This window comes from Chenopodium quinoa, unplaced genomic scaffold, assembly GCF_001683475.1.
Source record: "Chenopodium quinoa cultivar QQ74 unplaced genomic scaffold, ASM168347v1, whole genome shotgun sequence".
NCBI classification, from domain to species: Eukaryota; Viridiplantae; Streptophyta; class Magnoliopsida; order Caryophyllales; family Amaranthaceae; genus Chenopodium; species Chenopodium quinoa.
Genome location: NW_018743033.1, coordinates 1,873,791 through 1,894,578, shown reverse-complemented (window position 1 = coordinate 1,894,578; position 20,788 = coordinate 1,873,791). Strand labels below are relative to the sequence as shown.

At 38.9% G+C, this 20,788-nt stretch overlaps 3 protein-coding genes across 3 annotated transcripts; all 3 read left to right on the top strand.

The window, feature by feature from the left end:
* The first annotated feature begins 3,979 nt into the window (after positions 1–3,979).
* Positions 3,980–7,990, top strand: LOC110730562 (B3 domain-containing protein REM16-like). Its single transcript, XM_021910380.1, has 4 exons — positions 3,980–4,174; positions 4,890–5,472; positions 6,381–6,568; positions 7,386–7,990. Exons 1-4 carry the CDS (start codon positions 4,058–4,060, stop codon positions 7,680–7,682), a joined length of 1,185 nt encoding a protein of 394 aa, XP_021766072.1. The 5' UTR covers positions 3,980–4,057; the 3' UTR covers positions 7,683–7,990.
* Positions 7,991–8,791: 801 nt separating this feature from the next.
* On the top strand, positions 8,792–10,649 carry LOC110730467 (phospholipase A1-IIgamma-like). Its single transcript, XM_021910267.1, has 2 exons — positions 8,792–9,592; positions 9,727–10,649. Exons 1-2 carry the CDS (start codon positions 8,975–8,977, stop codon positions 10,345–10,347), a joined length of 1,239 nt encoding a protein of 412 aa, XP_021765959.1. The 5' UTR covers positions 8,792–8,974; the 3' UTR covers positions 10,348–10,649.
* A 713-nt stretch (positions 10,650–11,362) lies between these two features.
* On the top strand, positions 11,363–12,046 carry LOC110730636 (protopanaxadiol 6-hydroxylase-like). Its single transcript, XM_021910454.1, has one exon. The coding sequence runs from the start codon at positions 11,363–11,365 to the stop codon at positions 12,044–12,046; it is 684 nt and encodes a 227-aa protein (XP_021766146.1).
* The last annotated feature ends 8,742 nt before the right edge of the window (positions 12,047–20,788 follow it).

The window sequence follows — 20,788 nt, the reverse complement described above, 5'->3', positions numbered from 1 at the left end:
TCTTTTTTGCTAGATTTGTCTTGGGTCTACTTTCAAAATTATTATTACTCCAGATTATTTTATATATTTAGCGAAGGATGATTAATTGATTATAGAAAGAGTAATAAACTTATCATATTAATTGTGCATCAGTAAGTATGAAATTTCAAATGGTTGAAGACCTCAAGTTTAAAATTTGTCACATAACTACCCACTTATCACAAGTTCAGAAGTTTATTGAATGTTTCAAAGAGGAATTGTCAACATGGTGTACACTAATCGGACCAAGTGAAAACAAATGGAGAGTGAAGTGTTCAAGCTCAGCCGAAAATGAAATTGATACGAAATTCACAGACGGATGGGAAAGTTTGTCACTGATCACGGAATAGAAGTTGATGACATTGTGGTGTTTCGTTATGCTGGAGATTCGCCGTTTAAAGTCTTTGTATTCGATGGGGAGAATAGTTGCGAAAGGGAGGGCTCTTACTTTGTGAGTAATACATCTTCTAGCTCACACAAAGTTAGTTGTACGAGTACTTTGCACTTTAAGAGGGCTGATAACAACAATGGTTCGAGTACGAGTATGAGTACTCCTGTTCCCACTCCTGCTCCTACTCCTACTCCTGCCCCGACTCCTAATCCTAATCCTGCTCCTGCTGCTGCTGCTGCTGCTGCTGTTGGAAGTTCGCAGAAACCAATTGTGATTGATGAGGAAGACCATGACCATGAGTACGACTCTGCTACTTCTGTTGAAACAATTGAGGATGACAAAGATTATCAAGATGAGTCTGAGTACCAGTATGTTTCAGGTAAAGGTTGAAGGTTTGTCTGAAAATTTTGATAGTGTCACATTATTATTGATTTGTATTTGCTACCTGCATGTACCTAGCGCGACTGTTGAGGGGGGATTGTTGAACTGTGGACTTTGTCTCTTAGAGTCTCAGCAAAGATAATAGGCAATAGATGTTATTTTTTCTAATTGATGAATTTATCAGCATGTTACTATGCATGCAGGGAACCGGAAAACTCCCCAACTCAGAGTATACATATCTAATAGGAGGGATCCTACAGATGAAGAAAAGAAGAGAGCTTTCGAAAAGGCTACCAGATTTATGGAGGCTATTGGGAGGCAGAACAAGATTCAGAGCGCGCCTATGTTTCAGATAACCTTAATGCCTTCACATGTTACTAAAATATTTAGACTGGTTTGTTTTCCTCTCCAAACTCAAGTTAAATTTTATATAAACCCAAGTTAAATTTTAATGGAAGGACCTTCCTTGTGGTAACATTATGTCAAGGATTAAAATTCTGCATTATACTAGCTAAATACTTCGTATTATTAACTTCTCTGGTTGCATATTCACAGTTTTTCTATGCTATATAGTTTACTATCCTAGCATTTTTTGCTATAATTTACCAACTTATGATGTGTATATATATATATGGATTTGTAAGCAGACAGTCCCAATTAAATTGGCAATAGAGCATATGGCCCAAGGCACTCGAAAGGTCCTGTTTAATTACTCTGTTTCAAAGTAAGTGCAACCCGAACCACTAGTTATCATGATAATTTTATTAGTTTCGTTCTCAAAAGTTTTTATTATAGTTAAATTGTGCAACATTATCTGATCTTGTTTCTTATGCATCTTAGTATGTGTATGTAGCTGAGTAAAAGAAGTGAAGAGGTTGAGTTAATAAAACAATTAAGCTAATGCCCACAAAGTCATCAATGATTTGCCAATGTTGAAAGGGTTCGGCCATGTCATATGGACTATGCTTACATTTACGCGTTGGTAATCCACCCCCTAGATAAAGAGCTAGGTTAAATACTATTCAAAATTGTTGAGTTGAATTCCACTAAGTTTACATGTCTATATTAGCGCATTACTTGACACATTGTAGAAATGTTCTTTGTTTCTCTTATTCATATAGTTTTGGTGTGCTATAATTTACCAATCTATATTTGGATTTGTAAGCAGACAGTTCCAAACAAATGGGCAATAAAGCATATGGTCCAAGTATCTCATGGTGTGAAGCTGCAGGTTGGAGATCGAAGCTGGATTGTTGGATTCCAATTTGAAGACAATGGGGCTTGTAATTGTTACTACTATCTCAAACGAAACTGGAGAAACTTTGTGCTTCACAATAATTTAGAGGTGCATGATTCGTGTGTATTCGAGCTGATTCAGAAAGGGCTTACTCCTATCTTTAACGTCTACATATTTCGTGTTGTTGATAAAATTGTTCCCTTGACACCATCAAAGATCTTATGTTAAGCTATAAGGGAAGATCAGATTTTGATAACAAGCTAGTTAAGTACTCCGAAGTTGCATTGCTATATAGCAAAGCTTGTCTAATGCATTTGTTACTGCTCGATTAGGTTATTTAGTTTGTATGTTTTGGTGCTTTGATTAGAAGTTGGTCTGTAGAATATTTCGTCAAATTTAAGGCAAACCAATTATTAATGATTTTACCAAACAGAGTTTGATAGCCTTAGCTTGCACTTTGTTGAATTGTTCATGTACTTTATTTGATCGTATTAAATTGGGTTTTTATGTTTTGAGAATTGGTTTTATTAGTTATATACAGTATTTTAGTTCTTAATTATCATTAAAATTCTCTCATATTTTAGGTAAACAAATCAACCCGTCCCCTTGTTTGCCCCATTGGAGTATAGACTTGAGTCGTAATAGTAATCTATGTAGCTAACTTGTAATTTTTGTTTAGATGGAATTGAAAGAAAAATGCCTTTGTGGAACTAACTACTCACTTCTTTTATTTTTTAAATGTTATACTTTAAACCGTATGTAATTTTAGACTTTTAGGTGATTAAATTGAATTAGTAAGATATTGTGGGATATGTTGTTAAAATATAAATTTATAAACAAAATAAATAGTGACTTAGCAAGTTAATAATCTCTATAAATTTGTATAAAATTAAGGGAAAGGTTGTGGTCTACCTTAGAATGAGAAAAAAAAATGAGAAAAAAAATCCTATATGATTTCACTTTAATACAGTACTAGTGGATGACATGTGTCATCACTTATTTCGCTTTTAATATTAAGTTATTATTATAAATTCATAATATTTAAAAAAAAAAAGGAAAAAAAAAAAACATTAATTAGGTAGAGACTACTAACAAGCCAAAAAAAACAATTACTCCGTAATTGCTTCATCCCTTACATAAAAAAGAAAACTCTGAGTGAACAAGTAGTAAACATGTACCACTTTCCACTAACCTTATTTATTACTTGTATAACATGTACTTGTGTGAGTAACTATAGCCCACTATCAGGTATAGGCTCACAGTTGTCCATATCACAATATAAAATTATATTTTTCAAATAACTTTTTAACGTAAATGAAAATAGAAAAGGTAAAAGAGGAGTGAAAAAACATAACCCAAAAACAGAAGAGCGAGCAATGCTATGGAGTACTTCCGGTTGGAGTTTAATTCTCAACGGACTTGTAGTATTCTTCATCCACGCGGAGCGGTGCTTGATCTACCGGAGGTGTGAATTTTGTGACAAGAATTTATTTAGAGTTTAAATGATGAAGGTAGTAAAGTCGGAGGGCGGCGAAAGATTTTCATGGTTTTTAAACATAAACAAGTTTCTTGTCGGAGACACAAACTTATGGTTCTAGCCATAAAAAACGGTGAGTTCTATGTTGAAAATTGTTTGAGTTCGATTATTTCTGGTGAATTTTAAGTATTTGTCGGTGCTCAGTGATGATTGATTTGTATACTATTATGATTGATTTGTATACTGTTATGATTGATTTGTGTACTGTTATTATAGTATTAAATATTGTTATTAAGAGGAGAGAGATTACTTTTTTACAATAAGCAATACAATTTTGCCCCCGGTATGGGCCCAATGAGCTCATACTTAGTAGTGGTCTAACACTACTCGTACTCGTGTCAATAAAATTCAACTACTCGTACTTGTGTCAATAAAATTCAACTACTCGGTATATATTATACGATTTTCTGCCAAAAGATTTTCACTATTTCTTCTACCAATAGTAATTGCTTTCTCTTGCTCTTTCTCTTTCTCTAAGGCAGCTTTTGCAAAAATGGCAAAGAAATGCCAATGTTGTGAAATTAAGGAGAATTACCATTATTGGCTTGAATTTCCTTCAACTAATCACCAATTTATCGTGATTATAGCTCACAATTTCCTTCAAGAACTGGTAATTTACTTGTCATTTACTACGAGTGCTTTTTTATGCTGAATTTATCTTTTACTGTGAGAAGATTTCTCAAAATTTGATAGAAGTTTTTTTTATTTTTTTGGACACCAAAAAGTGATAGAAGTTAACAAAAGAGGAACACAATTTGTAATTTCTACATAACGAAAAGTACATTCAATTATTCATGTAGTCATGTGAGAGTTTAATTTGTTTGTTAGATTTGTCTCAAATTGTACTTCAAAATTATCAACATTTTTATTAATTTAGTGAGAGATAATTATAGAATGAGTTTGAATTTGCCATATTATTTATGCATTTGCTAGTGTTAATTTGTGAATCTTGTATGTTAGATGTGTCTAGGGGTTTGCTTTTATAAAGAAAGTTACAAAATGGTTATTAAAGTCAGCCACATTAGTTCATTAACTGTACATTAGCTAGCTTAAAACTTCAAATGGTTCAATTTTAACGAATAATATAGTCAAGTGGAATCTCGTTTGCTAGATTAGTTTAGGGATGTTTCAAAATATCTAACATTTTATAAATTTTGGAAAATATAATCATATAAAGACAAACTTCCCGTACACAAATTGTGCATTAGCTAGCTTAAAGTTTCAAATGGATAAATTTATAAACAACAGATGAAGTATTAAACTTGATTGGCATTTAATTACCAAGCTCATCACATTTTTTTTTTTTTTTTTGTTTGTTTTGGTAGGAAATTCCTCAAAAGTTCATAGAATGTTTCAAAGAGGAACTGTCAACATGGTGTACGCTGATCGGACCAAATGAGAACAAATGGAGAGTAAAGTTTGTTAGTGGTACGAACTTCTCAGATGGATGGGAGAAGTTTGTTAGTGATCATGGAGTTGAAGTCAATGACATTGTGGTGTTTCATTATGCTGGAGATTCGTCGTTTAAAGTCTCTGTATTCGATAGGGAAAATGGTTGCGAAAGGGAGGGCTCTCACTTTGCGAGTAATACTTCTACCTCGCACAAAGTTACTTGTACGAGTACTTTGCATTTTAATTGGGCTGATAACAATAATGGTTCGAGTACGAGTACTCCTGCTCCTGCTCCTGCTCCTGCTCCTGCTCCTGCTCCTGCTCCTGCTGCTGCTGCTGCTGCTGTTGGAAGTTCGCAGAAACCAATTTTGATTGATGAGGAATACCATGACTCTGAGTATGACTCTGCTTCTAATGCTGAAACAAGTGAGGATGACGAAGATGATCAAAATAATTCTGAGTACCAGCCTGTTTGGAGGCGCAGAACAAGGGCAAGATCAGATTACTCTACTACAGGTTATAACACCATCTTTAAGTTTTATTATCTATATATAATTTTTATATATTATGTACAATGTGATCAAAATTGCATGTGTTCAGGTAAAGGTCGAAGGTTTATTTAAAAGTTTTGATAGTGTCACACACATTAGTAACAATTTGAAAGGATTTTGTCTGTCAGAGTCTCATCATGTGAATCATTCTAAAGAGTTTTTTTAAGTGGTATCTGCATATGGCTTGATGTAACTGTTTCTATTGGGTCGGACTGTTGGTGTTTGTGTGAATGTGAAACATTGTTGAGGGGCGAATGTTGAACATTTTTATGATGGTCTATTAGTCTATAAAGAAACATCAGTAGCAGAGGAGCAATATATACTGAATAGGGCTGAAAAAATGCTCTCTTGGGCTAATGGTCACTGAATTGGATTTCATCAATCCAATTTGTGATTACACTACTGATTTAGATAACTGATATAAAGCAATTTAGTAAATTGTTCATAAGCAATTCAATTGCACATTTTCTTAAGAATGGACAAGTCGTCTTTTTAAGGCATCATTTAGCAAAATGGTAGAGCAAAAACATGGGGAATTTCCTGTCATTGTCATACTACTCGCAAAAGACCTGAGATTTATAAAGCAGACAAATTTGTATCAGGAATAGTATAGGAGAGTAGTCCATTTGTGTGTCTTAGAATGATATGACTTAAAGGTACAATTTTTAAAACAATCTCTGGTGGGTGACTGATATCATGGAGATCGTACCGTGGTAGTCATCGTGTGTTGTTGATTATTTGCTGCATAATTCGCCATTTGAAGCTATGACCTTGAATGAAGGCCTGCTGTATATCTTAGCAAGATAATAGGCAACATATGTTATTTTTTTTTTTTTTCAAATTGATGAATTTATCAGCATGTTATGCATGCAGGGAAAACTCCCCAACTCGGAGCATGCTACATATCTAATAGGAGGGACCCTACAGATAAAGAAAAGGAAAGAGCTGTAGAAAAGGCTACCGAATTTATGGAGGCTATTGAGAGGCAGAACAAGATTCAGAGCGCGCCTATGTTTCAGATAACCTTAAAGCCTACACATGTTAAACATATATTTAAACTGGTTTGTTTTCCTTTCAATACCCCTGAGTTTGTCTAAGTTCTAATTAATCTAACTGTTTTTGTTTTACCTGTGGAAAGTGTTTAATTAATCTGTTTAAAAGTAAGAGCAACTCCATCCTCTAGTTAATATGTTAATATTAATATCTCAAAATTCCTTATCGTAGTTCAAATGTGAAAAATTTGATCTTGTTTTTCATGCCAGGAATCCGATTATTTGGTTATGAGCTGGTAAATTAGTAGAAACAATATTGAGATGAATTAGAAAATAAAATGGGAAGAAAATAAATAACAGTACACAGACTTTAATTGGTACTTCGGTCTGTTTAAGTAATGTGATCCTTTGGAGTACATCTTAGTGTCTATCTGCTTCTAAGTACAAGAGGTAAAGAGGTTAATTTAGTAAAACAAGCTGATGCCAAAAAAGTCATTAATGAGTTACCAATATTGAAAGGTTTCCATGTCAGAAAGACTATGCTACATATACTCGTCGGGTAATCCATCCACTAGATAAAGAGGTTAAAAACAATCTAAATTGTCGAGTTGGATACCAGTACATATTTATGTCTATCTCTAGCGCGTTTCTTACTAGTGAGTAGACAAAAATAATTCTAAGAACATGTATAGTAGGCCAAGGTGGTAGCATTAAAGGATTAAAATTCTGCATTATCCTAGCTAAATACTTGTACTCGTATTATTTACTTCTCTGGTTGCATAATCACACAGTTTTTCTATGCTATAGTTTATTATCCTACCATTATTTGCTACAATTTACCAATGCAACTTAAGATGTATATATATATATGTGGATTTTTAAGCAGACAATCCCAAGTAAATGGGCAATAGAGCACATGGTCCAAGGCACTCGAGACGTGAAGCTGCAGGTTGGAAACCGAAGCTGGATTGTTGGATACAGATGGTCAGTTTGTGGGCCTGGTAAATTTCAATACTATCTCAATCCAAACTGGGCGAACTTCGTGTTTGATAATAATTTGGAGGTGCATGATTCATGTGTGTTCGAGCTGATTCAAAAAGGGTGTTTACCTGTCTTTAACGTCTACATATTTCGTGCCATTTATAACATTGTTCCCTTGACACGGTCAGGTTTCAGATCTTAAGCTAAGAGAAAGATCAAATAACAGTAGCAAGGAAAGTCGAATCACGATAACAAGTACTCTGTTGTTGCTAGATAGCAAAAGCTTATTTGAGCTTTTACTGCTAAATTAAATTATTTAGTTTGTATTGGTGCTTAGATGGTAGAACCCTGGAAAATATTTGAGTAGGAATTAAGGCAAAAACCATTGATAAGTGATTTTTATCAGACTTGCCTAGTCTAATATATTAGCCTTGCACTTTGAATGTATTGATCCTGTTTGTGCATGTATGATATTTAAAGCAACATCCCTGTTATTCTTTGATCTTAATAAATTGGGTTTTTATGTTTTAAAAGTTGATTAAATGAATTATATCATTTAAATGCTCTCATTTTACAGGAAAACACTTATAAAGTCAATTATCATTTAAATGCTCTCATTTAAAGTCAATTATCATTTAAATGCTCTCATTTTACAGGAAAACACTTTAGTGAAAATTGGTAGTCTTGGTAATTAGTGGGTGGTGAGATATTATCTTTTAACACATTTAAAGGCTAATGAGTTTTTTTTTTTTTTATTTTTTTATTTTTTTTTTATTTTTTTTTAATTTTTAGTTAGAGGATAGTAGATAAAACAAGATGTAGTAGGCTTAATTGATAAGAAAAAATAAGTGGATTTATGCTACTTTATGAAAAGAAAGGAAGTGTTAAACTAATAATTGACTTTATAATTACACCCCCAAAAAATTGACTTTATAGGAAAAGTCTGTTAACTAAATATGTTACATACTACCTCCGGTTCTTATTACTTGTAACAAAGGGGTATTATTTGTGAGATATAAAATATTCCTTTGTTGTGAGTAATAAAAACTAGAGGTAGTATAATATTCCACATAATGCCTGATGAGAAATTCAATGTATATACGTTCCCATGTTAGAAATTAAAGGTATATATAATCAAAATGAACGATACACTGCACGCAATAGCATAAACTACAAACAAAAAGTAACATTACCAACCTCATTGAGCGTGCCGTGCAATCCATGATATATCCATTTCGTACACCTTTCTTTTCCATTTGTTCATTTGATACTCATATATATGACGAATAGTATATGTTTATGAACATGGTATGACAAAAAATGAATTCATATATGACGAACAGTATATGCTTTTGAACTCACATGACCAATTTGTGTGACTTTATAGTAGTATGTACAGCCTCATTCGCTCAAACACTTACATAAATATGCATAAATCTAAGTAGTATTCCAATACATACATTACTTTTTCTCGATAAACAAGTAAATTTAGCCATGGAAAAAAACAGAAAGATGAACTCTTCTCATCACATTGCAAAAACATGGAAAAAACTAAGTGGTGAAAACAATTGGGAAGGCCTCTTAGACCCCCTCGATATCGATCTTCGAAGATACATCATTCATTACGGAGAAATGTCTCAATCAACCTATGATACCTTCAATAGCTCAAAAAAATCAAAATTTGCTGGTAGTAGTTTTTTTTCCAAGAAAAAGTTCTTCTCAAACGTTGGCCTAGCAAATGGAAATCGTTACAAGTATCGTGTTACAAGATTCTTGTATGCAACTTCAGGGATAGATTTGCCTGATGCCTTCATTTTTAAGTCATGGTCTAGGGAGGCATGGAGTAAAGAGTCCAATTTTATAGGGTACGTGGCGGTGGCAGAGGACGAGTCCGTTGAATTGTTAGGGAGGAGAGACATTGTTATTGCTTGGAGAGGGAGTATTCAGTCGTTGGAGTGGGTTAATAATTTGCAATTTCGTCTAGTTCCGGTTTCCGATATTCTTGGAGATGATGATATAGGTGATAAGCCTAAGGTACATGAAGGATGGTACTCGATTTATACATCGGATGACCCTAAATCTCCATTCAACAAAACTAGTGCTAGAAATCAGGTGAGATTAGTCCTTCGAACTTCGTTCTTTTTATACATAATAAACAACGATCATTATATACTTATGTAGATCTTGCTGGATTCATCTCGATATATACTTATTATTTTTTTATTCTTGGTTGGATTTATATATAGGTACTACTTGAGATTCGAAATCTAATGGAACAATACAAGAATGAAGAGGTTAGTATAACAATAACAGGCCATAGTATGGGAGCAGCACAAGCTACACTAAACGCGGCTGATATAGTTGTTAACAACCTTAACATGCCTAAAAGCTCCCCCGGAAAATCATGCTTGGTAACAGCCATATTATTTGCTAGTCCTCGAGTAGGAGACGCCAATTTTTTAAAGTTCTTTTTAAAGTATGACAACCTTAAGATATTAAGGGTACGTAACGCCCTAGATGTCGTACCACACTACCCACCTATCGACTATGTCCATGTCGGAGAGGAGTTGGTGATCGACACAACTAGGTCACCGTACTTGAAGTTCCCCGGAAATGTAGTTACTTGGCACAACTCGGAGGTCTACTTGCACGGTGTTGCAGGAACACAACGTGGTGAGAAAGCGTTCGAATTGGTAGTAGATCGTGACATTTCATTAGTAAATAAACATTGGGATAATTTAAAGGACGAGTTCCTCATCCCTGTTGCTTGGTGGATATTGAAGAATAGGGGCATGGTTAACCGGTCAGATGGATCTTGGGTATTGATGGATCGAGAGATGGATGATGATGAAGACTTTGACCTTTGAACATAGCTTCTAAGTAACCTTCATTGATGTTGAAACCCTATTTGTTGCGCACATGTGAATTATTCCACGTTGAAGTTAAAGAGAGAACATAGCACCATATAAGCTATAGGAGTTACTCCTATTTTTTTTCCAGTTGAAATTAGTATAGAATCACCTTTGAACTTGTTATTGGACTGACACTCCTATTTGTTTGGGACTTTAGATTACCTAGGCCCATTTTGCTATTAATGGACCAGGTTATTAGTTGGATATGCATATATGCAAGAATTCATGAAAGTTTTCTTTATTGATGTTGATATTGAAATTGGTAAATTTATTGTAATTTTGTATTATTCTATCTGTTTCTCTATTAATAATTAATTAATTATTTTACTCATAATTTTTTGTGGAATTGATGAATATCCATTATTTTTCTTTAAGATGTTCGTGTTGCACGGCTTCTAATGCACGACTTTGACCACTAATATCTTCAATAATAAAAGAAGTAGTACTTAAATTATTCTACGCAAAAAAGTCGATATTAAAATCTATTATATTAGAAAGGAAAACAACGATACATTGTTAATGCATCAATAATATAATAATGCGCAACAATCAAACACATAGCACCCATCAAACGCAAAAGAGGAAAATCAAATGACTAGCCACCATTTCCGTGAAGCAAGAAAGAAGTTAGTAGGCTTCATGCCATATCATGCAAAACTGCTTGCCTAAACTCATGCCAATGATCCAGCTAGTTCATGATAAAAACATGCACAAATAAGTCTAAATTTTTTTAAAATTAAAGAAGTAACATTTCTATGGGATTGGATTATTTTACAAACCGTTAAGAGTATCAATATGATGAATTATTATTTGTTCACAAATTGTGCATTAGTAAGAAAATTAAGATTTTATTATTATATATTTTATAATATATACATTAAAACAAATTCAATATGATGTCAAAAGTCTATCTAGTATACTATTTATCCAACTAAAGATCACCTACACATAATCGAAATTGAATAAGAACATGACTACAATTATTTTCTTAGGACTTGTCTGTGCAATTTTCCTTCTCTTCTTTCATAAATCTAGGAAGGTCAAGCCTAGCACAAACCTTCCTCCGGGTAAAACCGGCTGGCCGATTCTTGGTGAAACTTTAGATTATGTCCGACGCCCTGCTGAATTTATACGTGATCGAATGATGAAACACTCTCATGATGTCTTCCAAACTTCATTGGCAGGGGAAAAAATCGCGGTTTTTTGTGGTCCATTAGGTAACAAGTTCATATATTCAAATGAAGACAAATTTAAGCCTTGGTTACCTCACACCTTTGTGAAAGCTCTCTCTTTGAAATCAATTGATCGCGATATCCCATCACTTAAATTGTTCGTAGAGCAATTACTAAACTTCCTTAAGCTCGAGTCCTTGCAACAATATATTCATGTTATGGATTCAAAGACACGCGATCATGTAGAGATGTATTGGGTGCCTTACGATGAAGTAAAGGTTCAATTTTTATCTAAAGAGTTCACCTTTGAACTCATTTGTCTTTTGTCGTTTAACTTCCATGAGATAGATCAAGTGAAGGAATTAGCTGAGCGTTTCAATACTTTTGTTAAAGGGCTTATGTCCGTGCCAGTGAAACTTGCCTGGTACGCAATACAATCGGGCTATGAAGGCGTCGAAGGCTGTCCTAGACAACCTGATTGATTTAATTAGGAAGAGAAAATTGGAATTGTTAGAAAATGATATGAATAATCGCGATCAAGAGATTCAAGACGACCTATTGACTCGAGTGCTAAGGGCTTCGGATAAAGAAGGCGTGGTTTTTGAAGACGACGAATTAGCTGGTCTAATTCTTGGTGTCTTGTTTGCTGGATTATATACTTCAAGCAGTGCCATCACATTTGTAATTAGTCACCTTGCTGAATATCCCCATGTTTATGCTAGAGTTTTACAAGGTATGTTGTCGCAATATTCATGAATATCATCATATTTATTCCCTCCGTTTTATTTTAAGTGTTACATGATAGAGAATATTGATAGAATATTCTCATCCTAGCTTTAGGATATATTTTGTATAAAAATATCTTTATGATATCTTTACATATCTTGTTTGTTATTTTGTAAAAGAAGTGTTTTTATTTATTTTTTATTTTTTTTTAATCGTTTGTGAATCCCGCCGGTGGGTATAATTTTCTAACCCACCGGCAGGGGAAGAGAAATTTTTAGATCTAAACAATCTCAAGATCTAACCTAAGCTCTGATACCATGTAAAATAATATAAAACTCCTTAATTATAGTGATTTCCATTGATCAATATTTATAGAGTTACAATGAGAGTCTTAATCATATTAGGTAACTAACAAGATATGTAAAGATATCATAAAAATATTCTTATACAAAATATATCCTAAACCTAGGATGAGAATATTCTATCAATATTCTCTATCATTACACTTTAATTTGATCATGTGAGAATTGAACATGACATATTTTCTACTAACTATTATTTAGTTCTGATTCCTAAACTCTTTTAGGTTGATTGTATGTGTTTGTTTGGTTTTCCTGCATGCATCTTCTATCACAAGAACAATTGGTGATTGCGAAATCAAAAAGGAAAGGGGAGCTATTAACTTGGAAGGATATCCAAAAAATGAAGTACACTTGGAATGTGGTATGTGAATCTATGAGACTAATACCACCCGCACCCGGAGGTTTTAGAGAGGCTATAACTGACCTCTCTTATGCCGGCTTCACAATCCCAAAGGGATGGAAGGTGATTAGGGGATTTTTATCCACCAGTCACCGTCTGACAAGTGGACCAACCAGGTTCCGCCACGTGTCCTTCACGTGGGCCAACAGGAGCCTGCCACGTGTCAGTCACAGATATGTCCTCTACGGACTAATTGAGACACGCCATGTGTCCACCCATGCCAAATGGGAAAACCGGCCACCAAGGCCCAATCCTGTTATGAGGCCCAGTCAGCCCTAGGTTTACCCTAAACCTAGAGACTGGCACGCTTCTCGAGGATATAAATACCTCTCTTAATCCTCATTAATTCAGGAACAGAAAAAAGAAAACAGAGAGAGAGAACTCGAATAACACACGGATTATACATTAATGACTCTCACCTAGAGAAGTCTAAACACATTGATCACTCCTCCCCTAGAGGAACCAGATCTCCCCCCTTTAATTTCCGCACTTATTACTCCTCATACAAGTACTAACTTGATCGTCGGAGGCGGAGCTCCTACCACAAGGAGTCTTCGTTGTTTTGCAGGTACAGGCGTCCGGTTCCAGTCTCGGTGTTGTAACTCTCCCGCAGGACATCAGAAAACCCCGAAACATTTTGGCGCCGTCTGTGGGGAGAGTACTTCTGAGATGGCATCCACGTTTGTACCGACTTTTGAAGAGAGGCGTCCCCTAGACGACCCTCAAGTCCAGTCGGACCATGATACTGACAATGAACTTGAAGTTGAAGCTCACACAGCTCCAGACGGGACCCTAAGGGCCCGACGCACCCGTCCTACCGAAAGGAGGGAACGGGAACATTTTCAAACTGTTAGCGAGCCAACAGGCGCACCATCTGTTCGGCAGCAGCCGACTGATGGATCTGCTCCCATTACAAGAAACGAGCTCATGACCTTCATGAGGGACTTAAAGGGAGAAATTCAGGAATTAATTACTAAGAAGACGCCTGCTCTGGACAAAGAGCATTCGGCTAAGAAGCCTTCCTCCTCACGGAAGAGGAAGCCAGTTCAGGGGCGAGAGACAACCCCTCATCCTAAATCTAGGAAGTGGGAGCCATCTGCCCTTAATCTCACAAAATACCATTTTCCTACTCCAGGAAATAGGAAACCTGTTCGTCATACTCAGGCGGATGGGTCGAAGAAAACATACACAGACGCTCGGCTACTGCTAGAGCAGAAGAGGAGTGACCGATTGTCAGAGTCGGCTTCTACTTCAAACTTCCAAGATAGTCTGCGAACTGCCTCGACGAGGCATACTCAGTCGCACCATGAGAGTCAGACAGGCGGCACCTCCCGTCGGTCAGGCTTTCATAGCGACCAGGCGGTACCAAACTTACCGTTTGTACCGCAACAACAATATTTCTTGCAGCCGCCTCCATTTGGTGGACCTGCAGCAAAAAATGTCCAACCTATGGACTGGCAGCTACGGTTGCTTAGACTTGGTGAACAGCCGTCGGCCTTCTCCAAGGAAATTACTGAAGCCGCTCAGCCGGCCAAGGTGAAAAATGTATTAGTAGGCGCCTATGACGGCACTACTAACCCAGAAGACCATCTGATGGCATTCACCAACCTGATGTACCTTCAAGGGTTGGATGATCCCACCTGGTGCAAGTGTTTCCCAGCGACTCTTAAAGGAATTGCACAGCAATGGTTCGGCAACCTGCCGACTGGTTGTGTAAACAACTTCAGGACGCTGGCTTACCTGTTCACCTCCAACTTCGCCATGAACATCCCTGCGAAGAAGACGACCCTTGACTTGGGGACAATTCAGCAGGGCGAGAAGGAGGGGCTTCGATCCTACATCAGGCGGTTTAACCTGATGAGAATACAGATTCAAGGGTTACCGGATGAGGTAGCTTATACTGACTTTTTTAGGGGTCTCAAGGATGGGTCGACCTTCAAATTTGATTTGGTCCGAAAGAGGGTGGCGACTCTTCAAGAGGCCTTGATTGAAGCAGAAGCCTATATACAGGCAACTGATCTTTGTAGTACAGTGAAACAGTCGGACTGGAAAAGGTCTGACAAAAGAGAAGGACGACAGAAGCAGTCGTCCAACAAAGATGAGAAAAGAAAAGAGGTCTGGGCGGCTGATTCCTCTCAACAGCCGGCCCAGAAGAAGAAAAAAGAATTCAAACCATACTCCCCAAAGTATGCGTTTAGCAAGGATAGCCAAACTATCCTAAAAGAAATCAAGGGACGGATCTCTATTGAGAAGCCGGTCCCCATGAAGGGTTCTGCAAGCAACCGGAACCAAGATAAATTCTGTGATTATCATGAAGATGTTGGTCATCACACCAACGAATGCATCAGTCTCATGCGGTATCTAGACCGCCTGGCTGAGCAAGGTGATCTTGACTCTTGTATCAAGAAATCCACGGGGAACACTTCCTCGAAAAAGCAGTCGGCCAAAAAGAATCAACAGGCCGACAGCTCTGATACAGATGATGCAGTCGTCTATACTATTGCAGGCGGCTTCGCAGGAGGAGGTCCCACTATTAGGGGCAACAAAGACAATATCAGGCGGCTAGATGTAAATTCTGTTCACCCAGAACGGCCCTCCAAAAATTCATTTCCTGAGATTGTCATTACTGAGGAAGATCTAGGAGGGGTACGGGGGCCGCATGACGACCCTATCGTCATTGAATGTAAAGTGGCCAATCAGAGAGTTGGCCGAATCCTCATAGATACAGGAAGCTCCTCAGATCTTATCAGTAGCAAATGTCTGTCAAAATTGAAGTACAAAACTGATTGTATACATCCGGCCTCCCACCCTTTAGTAGGGTTTGGAGGAGGAGTCGTCCACCCTGTAGGACGAGTAGATCTGCCCATCCGCCTGGGTGAAAAAGGGGAAGGACGACACATGGTAGTCCGGTTCCTGGTGGTAGAAGAACTCTCGGCCTACAACATGATTCTGGGACGACCAACCCTGAATAATTCCAAGGCTGTAATTATCCCATCTCTTATGTTGCTCAAGTTTGAGAGGGACAATGGAACAGTCGGCTCCCTAAGGGGAGATCAGAGGATGGCACGAGAGTGCTATCTCTCGGATGTCAAGCCCACTGTCATGGCCGCTGGGTCCAGTGGAGAAAAGATTGACAATGTCAAAAGTAATGCGCCTGTTCACGAAACAGGCGGCAAGAAAAGAAAAGCATCCCAGATGGGGGCCGCAAGAAAAGATAAAAAATAGCAATCATTGGCAGAGGAGCGGTCGGATGAATTCCGCCCTCAGCCGGCTGGTGAGCATACGGACCTGATCTTAGATGACTCTCGTCCTGACCGAACTGTCAAAGTTGGGACGGCTGCTCTAAGAGACTTGGGTGACGACTTTCAAAAACTATTGAGAGAATACAAGGACATCTTCGCATTTGAAGTCCATGAAATGCCAGGCATTAGTCCTGAGCTGGCGGTACATAAACTGGCTGTGGATCCAAAAAAGAAGCCGGTAAGGCAGAAGAAGCGGAACCATGGCGAAGAAAGAAGTCAGGCGGCAGCCGCCGAGGTCAAAAAATTACTTGATGCAGGATTCATTCGGCAATGTTACTTCCCAGATTGGGTTGCAAATGTTGTGCTTGTTAAAAAGCCGAATGGTACCTGGCGAATGTGTGTAGACTACACAGACTTGAATAAGGCGTGCCCAAAAGACAGTTACCCTCTGCCTAAAATTGACAATCTGGTCGACTCAACAGCCGGCCATGCTTTGATGAGTTTTATGGACGCCTACTCTGGTTTCCATCAAATACCTTTATGGAAGAAGGATCAGGAGAAGACGGCCTTCGTCACTGATCAAGGGTTATACTGTTACACGGTCATGCCGTTTGGTCTTAAGAATGCCCCGGCCACCTTCCAACGAATGATAAACACTGTGTTCTTTGATCAAATTGGGAGAAATGTTGAGGCATATATTGATGATATGATTGTCAAGTCTAAACTTCAGACAGATCATCTGACGGACCTCCGAGAAACTTTCGCCACACTCAGGCGGCACCATGTCATGCTCAATCCCAAGAAATGTGTCTTTGGAGTTGAGTCTGGGAAATTTCTCGGATTCCTTATCAATCAGAGAGGAATAGAGGCGAACCCTGAGAAGGTACAGGCGGTCATCGACATGCAGTCGCCCCGTACCGTCCGAGAGGTTCAGAAGTTAACAGGTTGTCTGGCGGCCTTGGGAAGGTTTCTAAGCCGATCAGGCGACAAATGCCTGTACTTTTTCCAGGCAATTAAGAAAAAGGCAAGGTTTGAATGGGGGCCGGATGCTGAAGCGGCCTTCCAGAAATTAAAGATTCATTTGCACTCCTTGCCGAGGCTGGTTAGCCCTTTGCCCAAAGAAGTACTCTACATGTACCTGGCCGTCTCTGATCATGCACTAAGCGCTGTACTTCTTGCTGAAAGAGACGGCTGTCAGCTCCCGGTCTACTTTGTCAGTCATGTACTGAAGAATGCGGAGTTGAGGTATCCCTTAGTAGAGAAATTTGGTCTTGCACTCTTCATGGCTGTTAAGAAATTAAAGCCATACTTTTTAGCACATGCAGTCGTCGTGTATACAGATCAACCGATCAAGCGGCCACTGACCGTCATGGAGTCGTCAGGCCGAATGATCAAATGGGCCATAGAAATACAGAGCCTCGAAGTTACCTTCGAGCCTAGAAAAGCAGTGAAGGGGCAAGCCTTTGCTGTCTTCATTGTTGAGATGACTCGTCCCCCTGACTCTCAAGTTCCAGACCAAGTCTGGAAGGTATATGTGGATGGAAGCTCTACTTCAAACGGTTGTGGAGCAGGCGTCATATGTCAGTCGCCAGAGGGCGACAGGTACGAGTATGCTTTACGCTTCAGTTTTCAGGCTTCAAACAATGAGGCAGAATATGAAGCTTTACTAGCCGGAATCCGCATGTGCAAGGCGGCAGGGGCAAGAAAAATAGACGCCTGTTCCGATTCACAATTGATAGTGAGTCAGTATAATGGTGAATATGAAGCAACCCATCCGTCCATGATCAAGTATTTACAAGCGGTCCGTCAAGCAGTCGGCTCCCTTGAGGATTTTCATCTGGACCAAGTGCCGAGATCAGAGAATAACCAAGCGGATGCACTTTCAAAATTAGCATCATCCGCCTCCTGTGATACTCCTCGAACCGTTTTTTGGGAAGTAGTGGAGATGAGAAGCATTGAGGGAGACCCTATTGGAATCTTAGACAGAAGCTCAACCTGGATGGATCCAATCAGGGCATATCTGACAAACGGTACCCTGCCGGATGATCATCAACAGGCGGCAGTACTGAAAAAACGAGCCACCAATTTTGAAATGATAAAGGAAGAACTTCACAAAAGGGGGTACCTACAACCTTTCTTAAAGTGCGTTACTCCAGAAAAGGGACGAGAGATACTAGACGATCTCCACTCTGGTTACTGTGCTTCACATATAGGTGGAAGGACGCTTGCTCAACGGGCAAGGCGCCAGGGCTACTTCTGGCCTACCTTAGAAGCTGATGCTATGGAGATGGTAAAAAAGTGTGACAAGTGTCAAAAGTTTGGCAAACTAATTCACCGTCCGGCTACTGACCTCACTACCATTCAAAGCCCACTTCCGTTTGCTAAGTGGGGCATGGATATTCTGGGTCCATATACGCCTGCTACAGGCGGAAGAAGATACATACTTGTGGCCGTCGACTACTTCACTAAATGGGTAGAGGCGGAGGCTGTAAAGGGAATCAAGACGAAGGATGTAATTTCATTCATCTGGAAAAATGTCATCACTCGGTTCGGGGTTCCCATGTCTATGGTTTTTGATAATGGTCCCCAATTTGAGACGCCTGTTCTCAAAAGCTGGTTGGGTGACCAAGGAATCGCACACTGCTTTGCATCTGTCGGTCGTCCACAAGCAAACGGCCAGGTAGAAGCCTTTAATAAAATCATCTCAGACGGTCTCAAGAAAAAGATTGAACGAGCAGGCGGCCTATGGGCGGATGAATTACCACATGTTCTCTGGGCCATCAGGACGACTGAGAAAGGGGCGACTGGAGAAACTCCGTTCCTCCTAACTTATGGTGCGGAAGCAGTTCTTCCAATAGAACACTACGAGCCGACTCTTCGAGTAATGCTATATGACGAAGAGGCAAACTGGGAAGCCATGCGCCTGGCATTAGACTCGATCCCTGAAAAGAGAGGCAATGCTGTCTTACGCCATGAGATTTACCGCCTGAGAATGACTCGATCATACAACAGAAAAGTGCACAGGCGTCCACTTAAAGTGGGAGACTTTGTACTTAGAAAAATGGAAGCTGTTGGTAGGGCTAACGAGTCTGGCAAGCTAACTCCCAACTGGGAAGGCCCCTACCGAATATATGAAGAGGTTAGAGACGGTACCTACCGTCTGGAAACACCAGACGGCCAGCCGTTACCTCGAACTTGGAACATAGATAATCTTAAGAAATATTTCTTTTGAATATTCAATTTTGTATTAAGAGGGGCATGCCAACTGACCAACAGTCGGCTACTCTCCATTTTTATATTCATTTTTATTAAAAGAGGGGCATGCCAACTGACCAACAGTCGGCTACTCTCCTTTGAGTATTTAACTCTTATCTTCAAAGAGGCATGCCGCCTGTACCTTTACAGTCGGCTACTCTCCATCGAGTATTTTACTCCTTCAAAGGGCCATGCTGCCTATACCTTTATGGTCGGCTACCCTCACATAATACAGTTCACCAAGAACTATAAAAAAAAAACATGATCAGACCAGGCGTCAAGCCAACTGATCAAAATATAAAAATTCAATTCGACCTGTCCCAACATTATAGCAGGCGTCCGACGGCATCCATCCGGATGAAATTCGTCGCAGAGAGCAGCTCCCTTTTGGGTGGAACATTGCTCTATAAACTAATTACACGGCACCTATACGACTGTCCCCAAGGGCAACCACGTAGCCGTTTCTGAGACAAGGATAACTCTATCACTAACCAAACCAGTGGTAGCAGTTGACATCTGAGTCGGATGACTCCCTGTATTACTTGGGATAAATTCAGGGGGTACCTCTTGAGTTAATAGCCAACAAACATTGGCGAATCAAGGGGATCAGCCGGCCTCCGCCGCCTGATACCTCTACTGCTCAAGCAAGAGTGACGGCGACTGAGTAAACACCAACGTTAACTCATAGTCACTCCCTCAAACTTTGGTATGGAGCCTAAAAGGTTTGAGTAGACCGCCTGTTTTTTGGCAAACAGGGGCACTCAAACCACTACTCCTACTGGGTTACCACTACTTGGGTTAATAGCCAACAAACATTGGCGAATCAAGGGGATCAGCCGGCCTACGCCGCCTGGTACCTCTACTACTCAAGCTAGAGAGTGACGGAGACTGACTAACTCCCATGTTAACTCATAGTCACTCTCAAACTTAGCATGAAACTTAAAAGGTACGAGGGGTCCGCCTGTTTTTTGGTAAACAGAGGTACTCGGCTACTACTCTTACTAGGTTGTCTATACTTAAGACTGCCGTCTGTAACCAAACAGGCGTACCTACTTAACGAAATAAACTAAGTACCAAACTTAGTATATATTAAACAGTTGGCTTAGACAGCCTAGAGTCTCTAGCCGGAAAACATAACAAGGAACCACGTTCCTATTTGGTTAATTTTGCAAATGACAAGACCGATTGAATAAATGGCCGACTCATCGTCTAGTCTGGAAAAAGACAACCAGTCGTCCA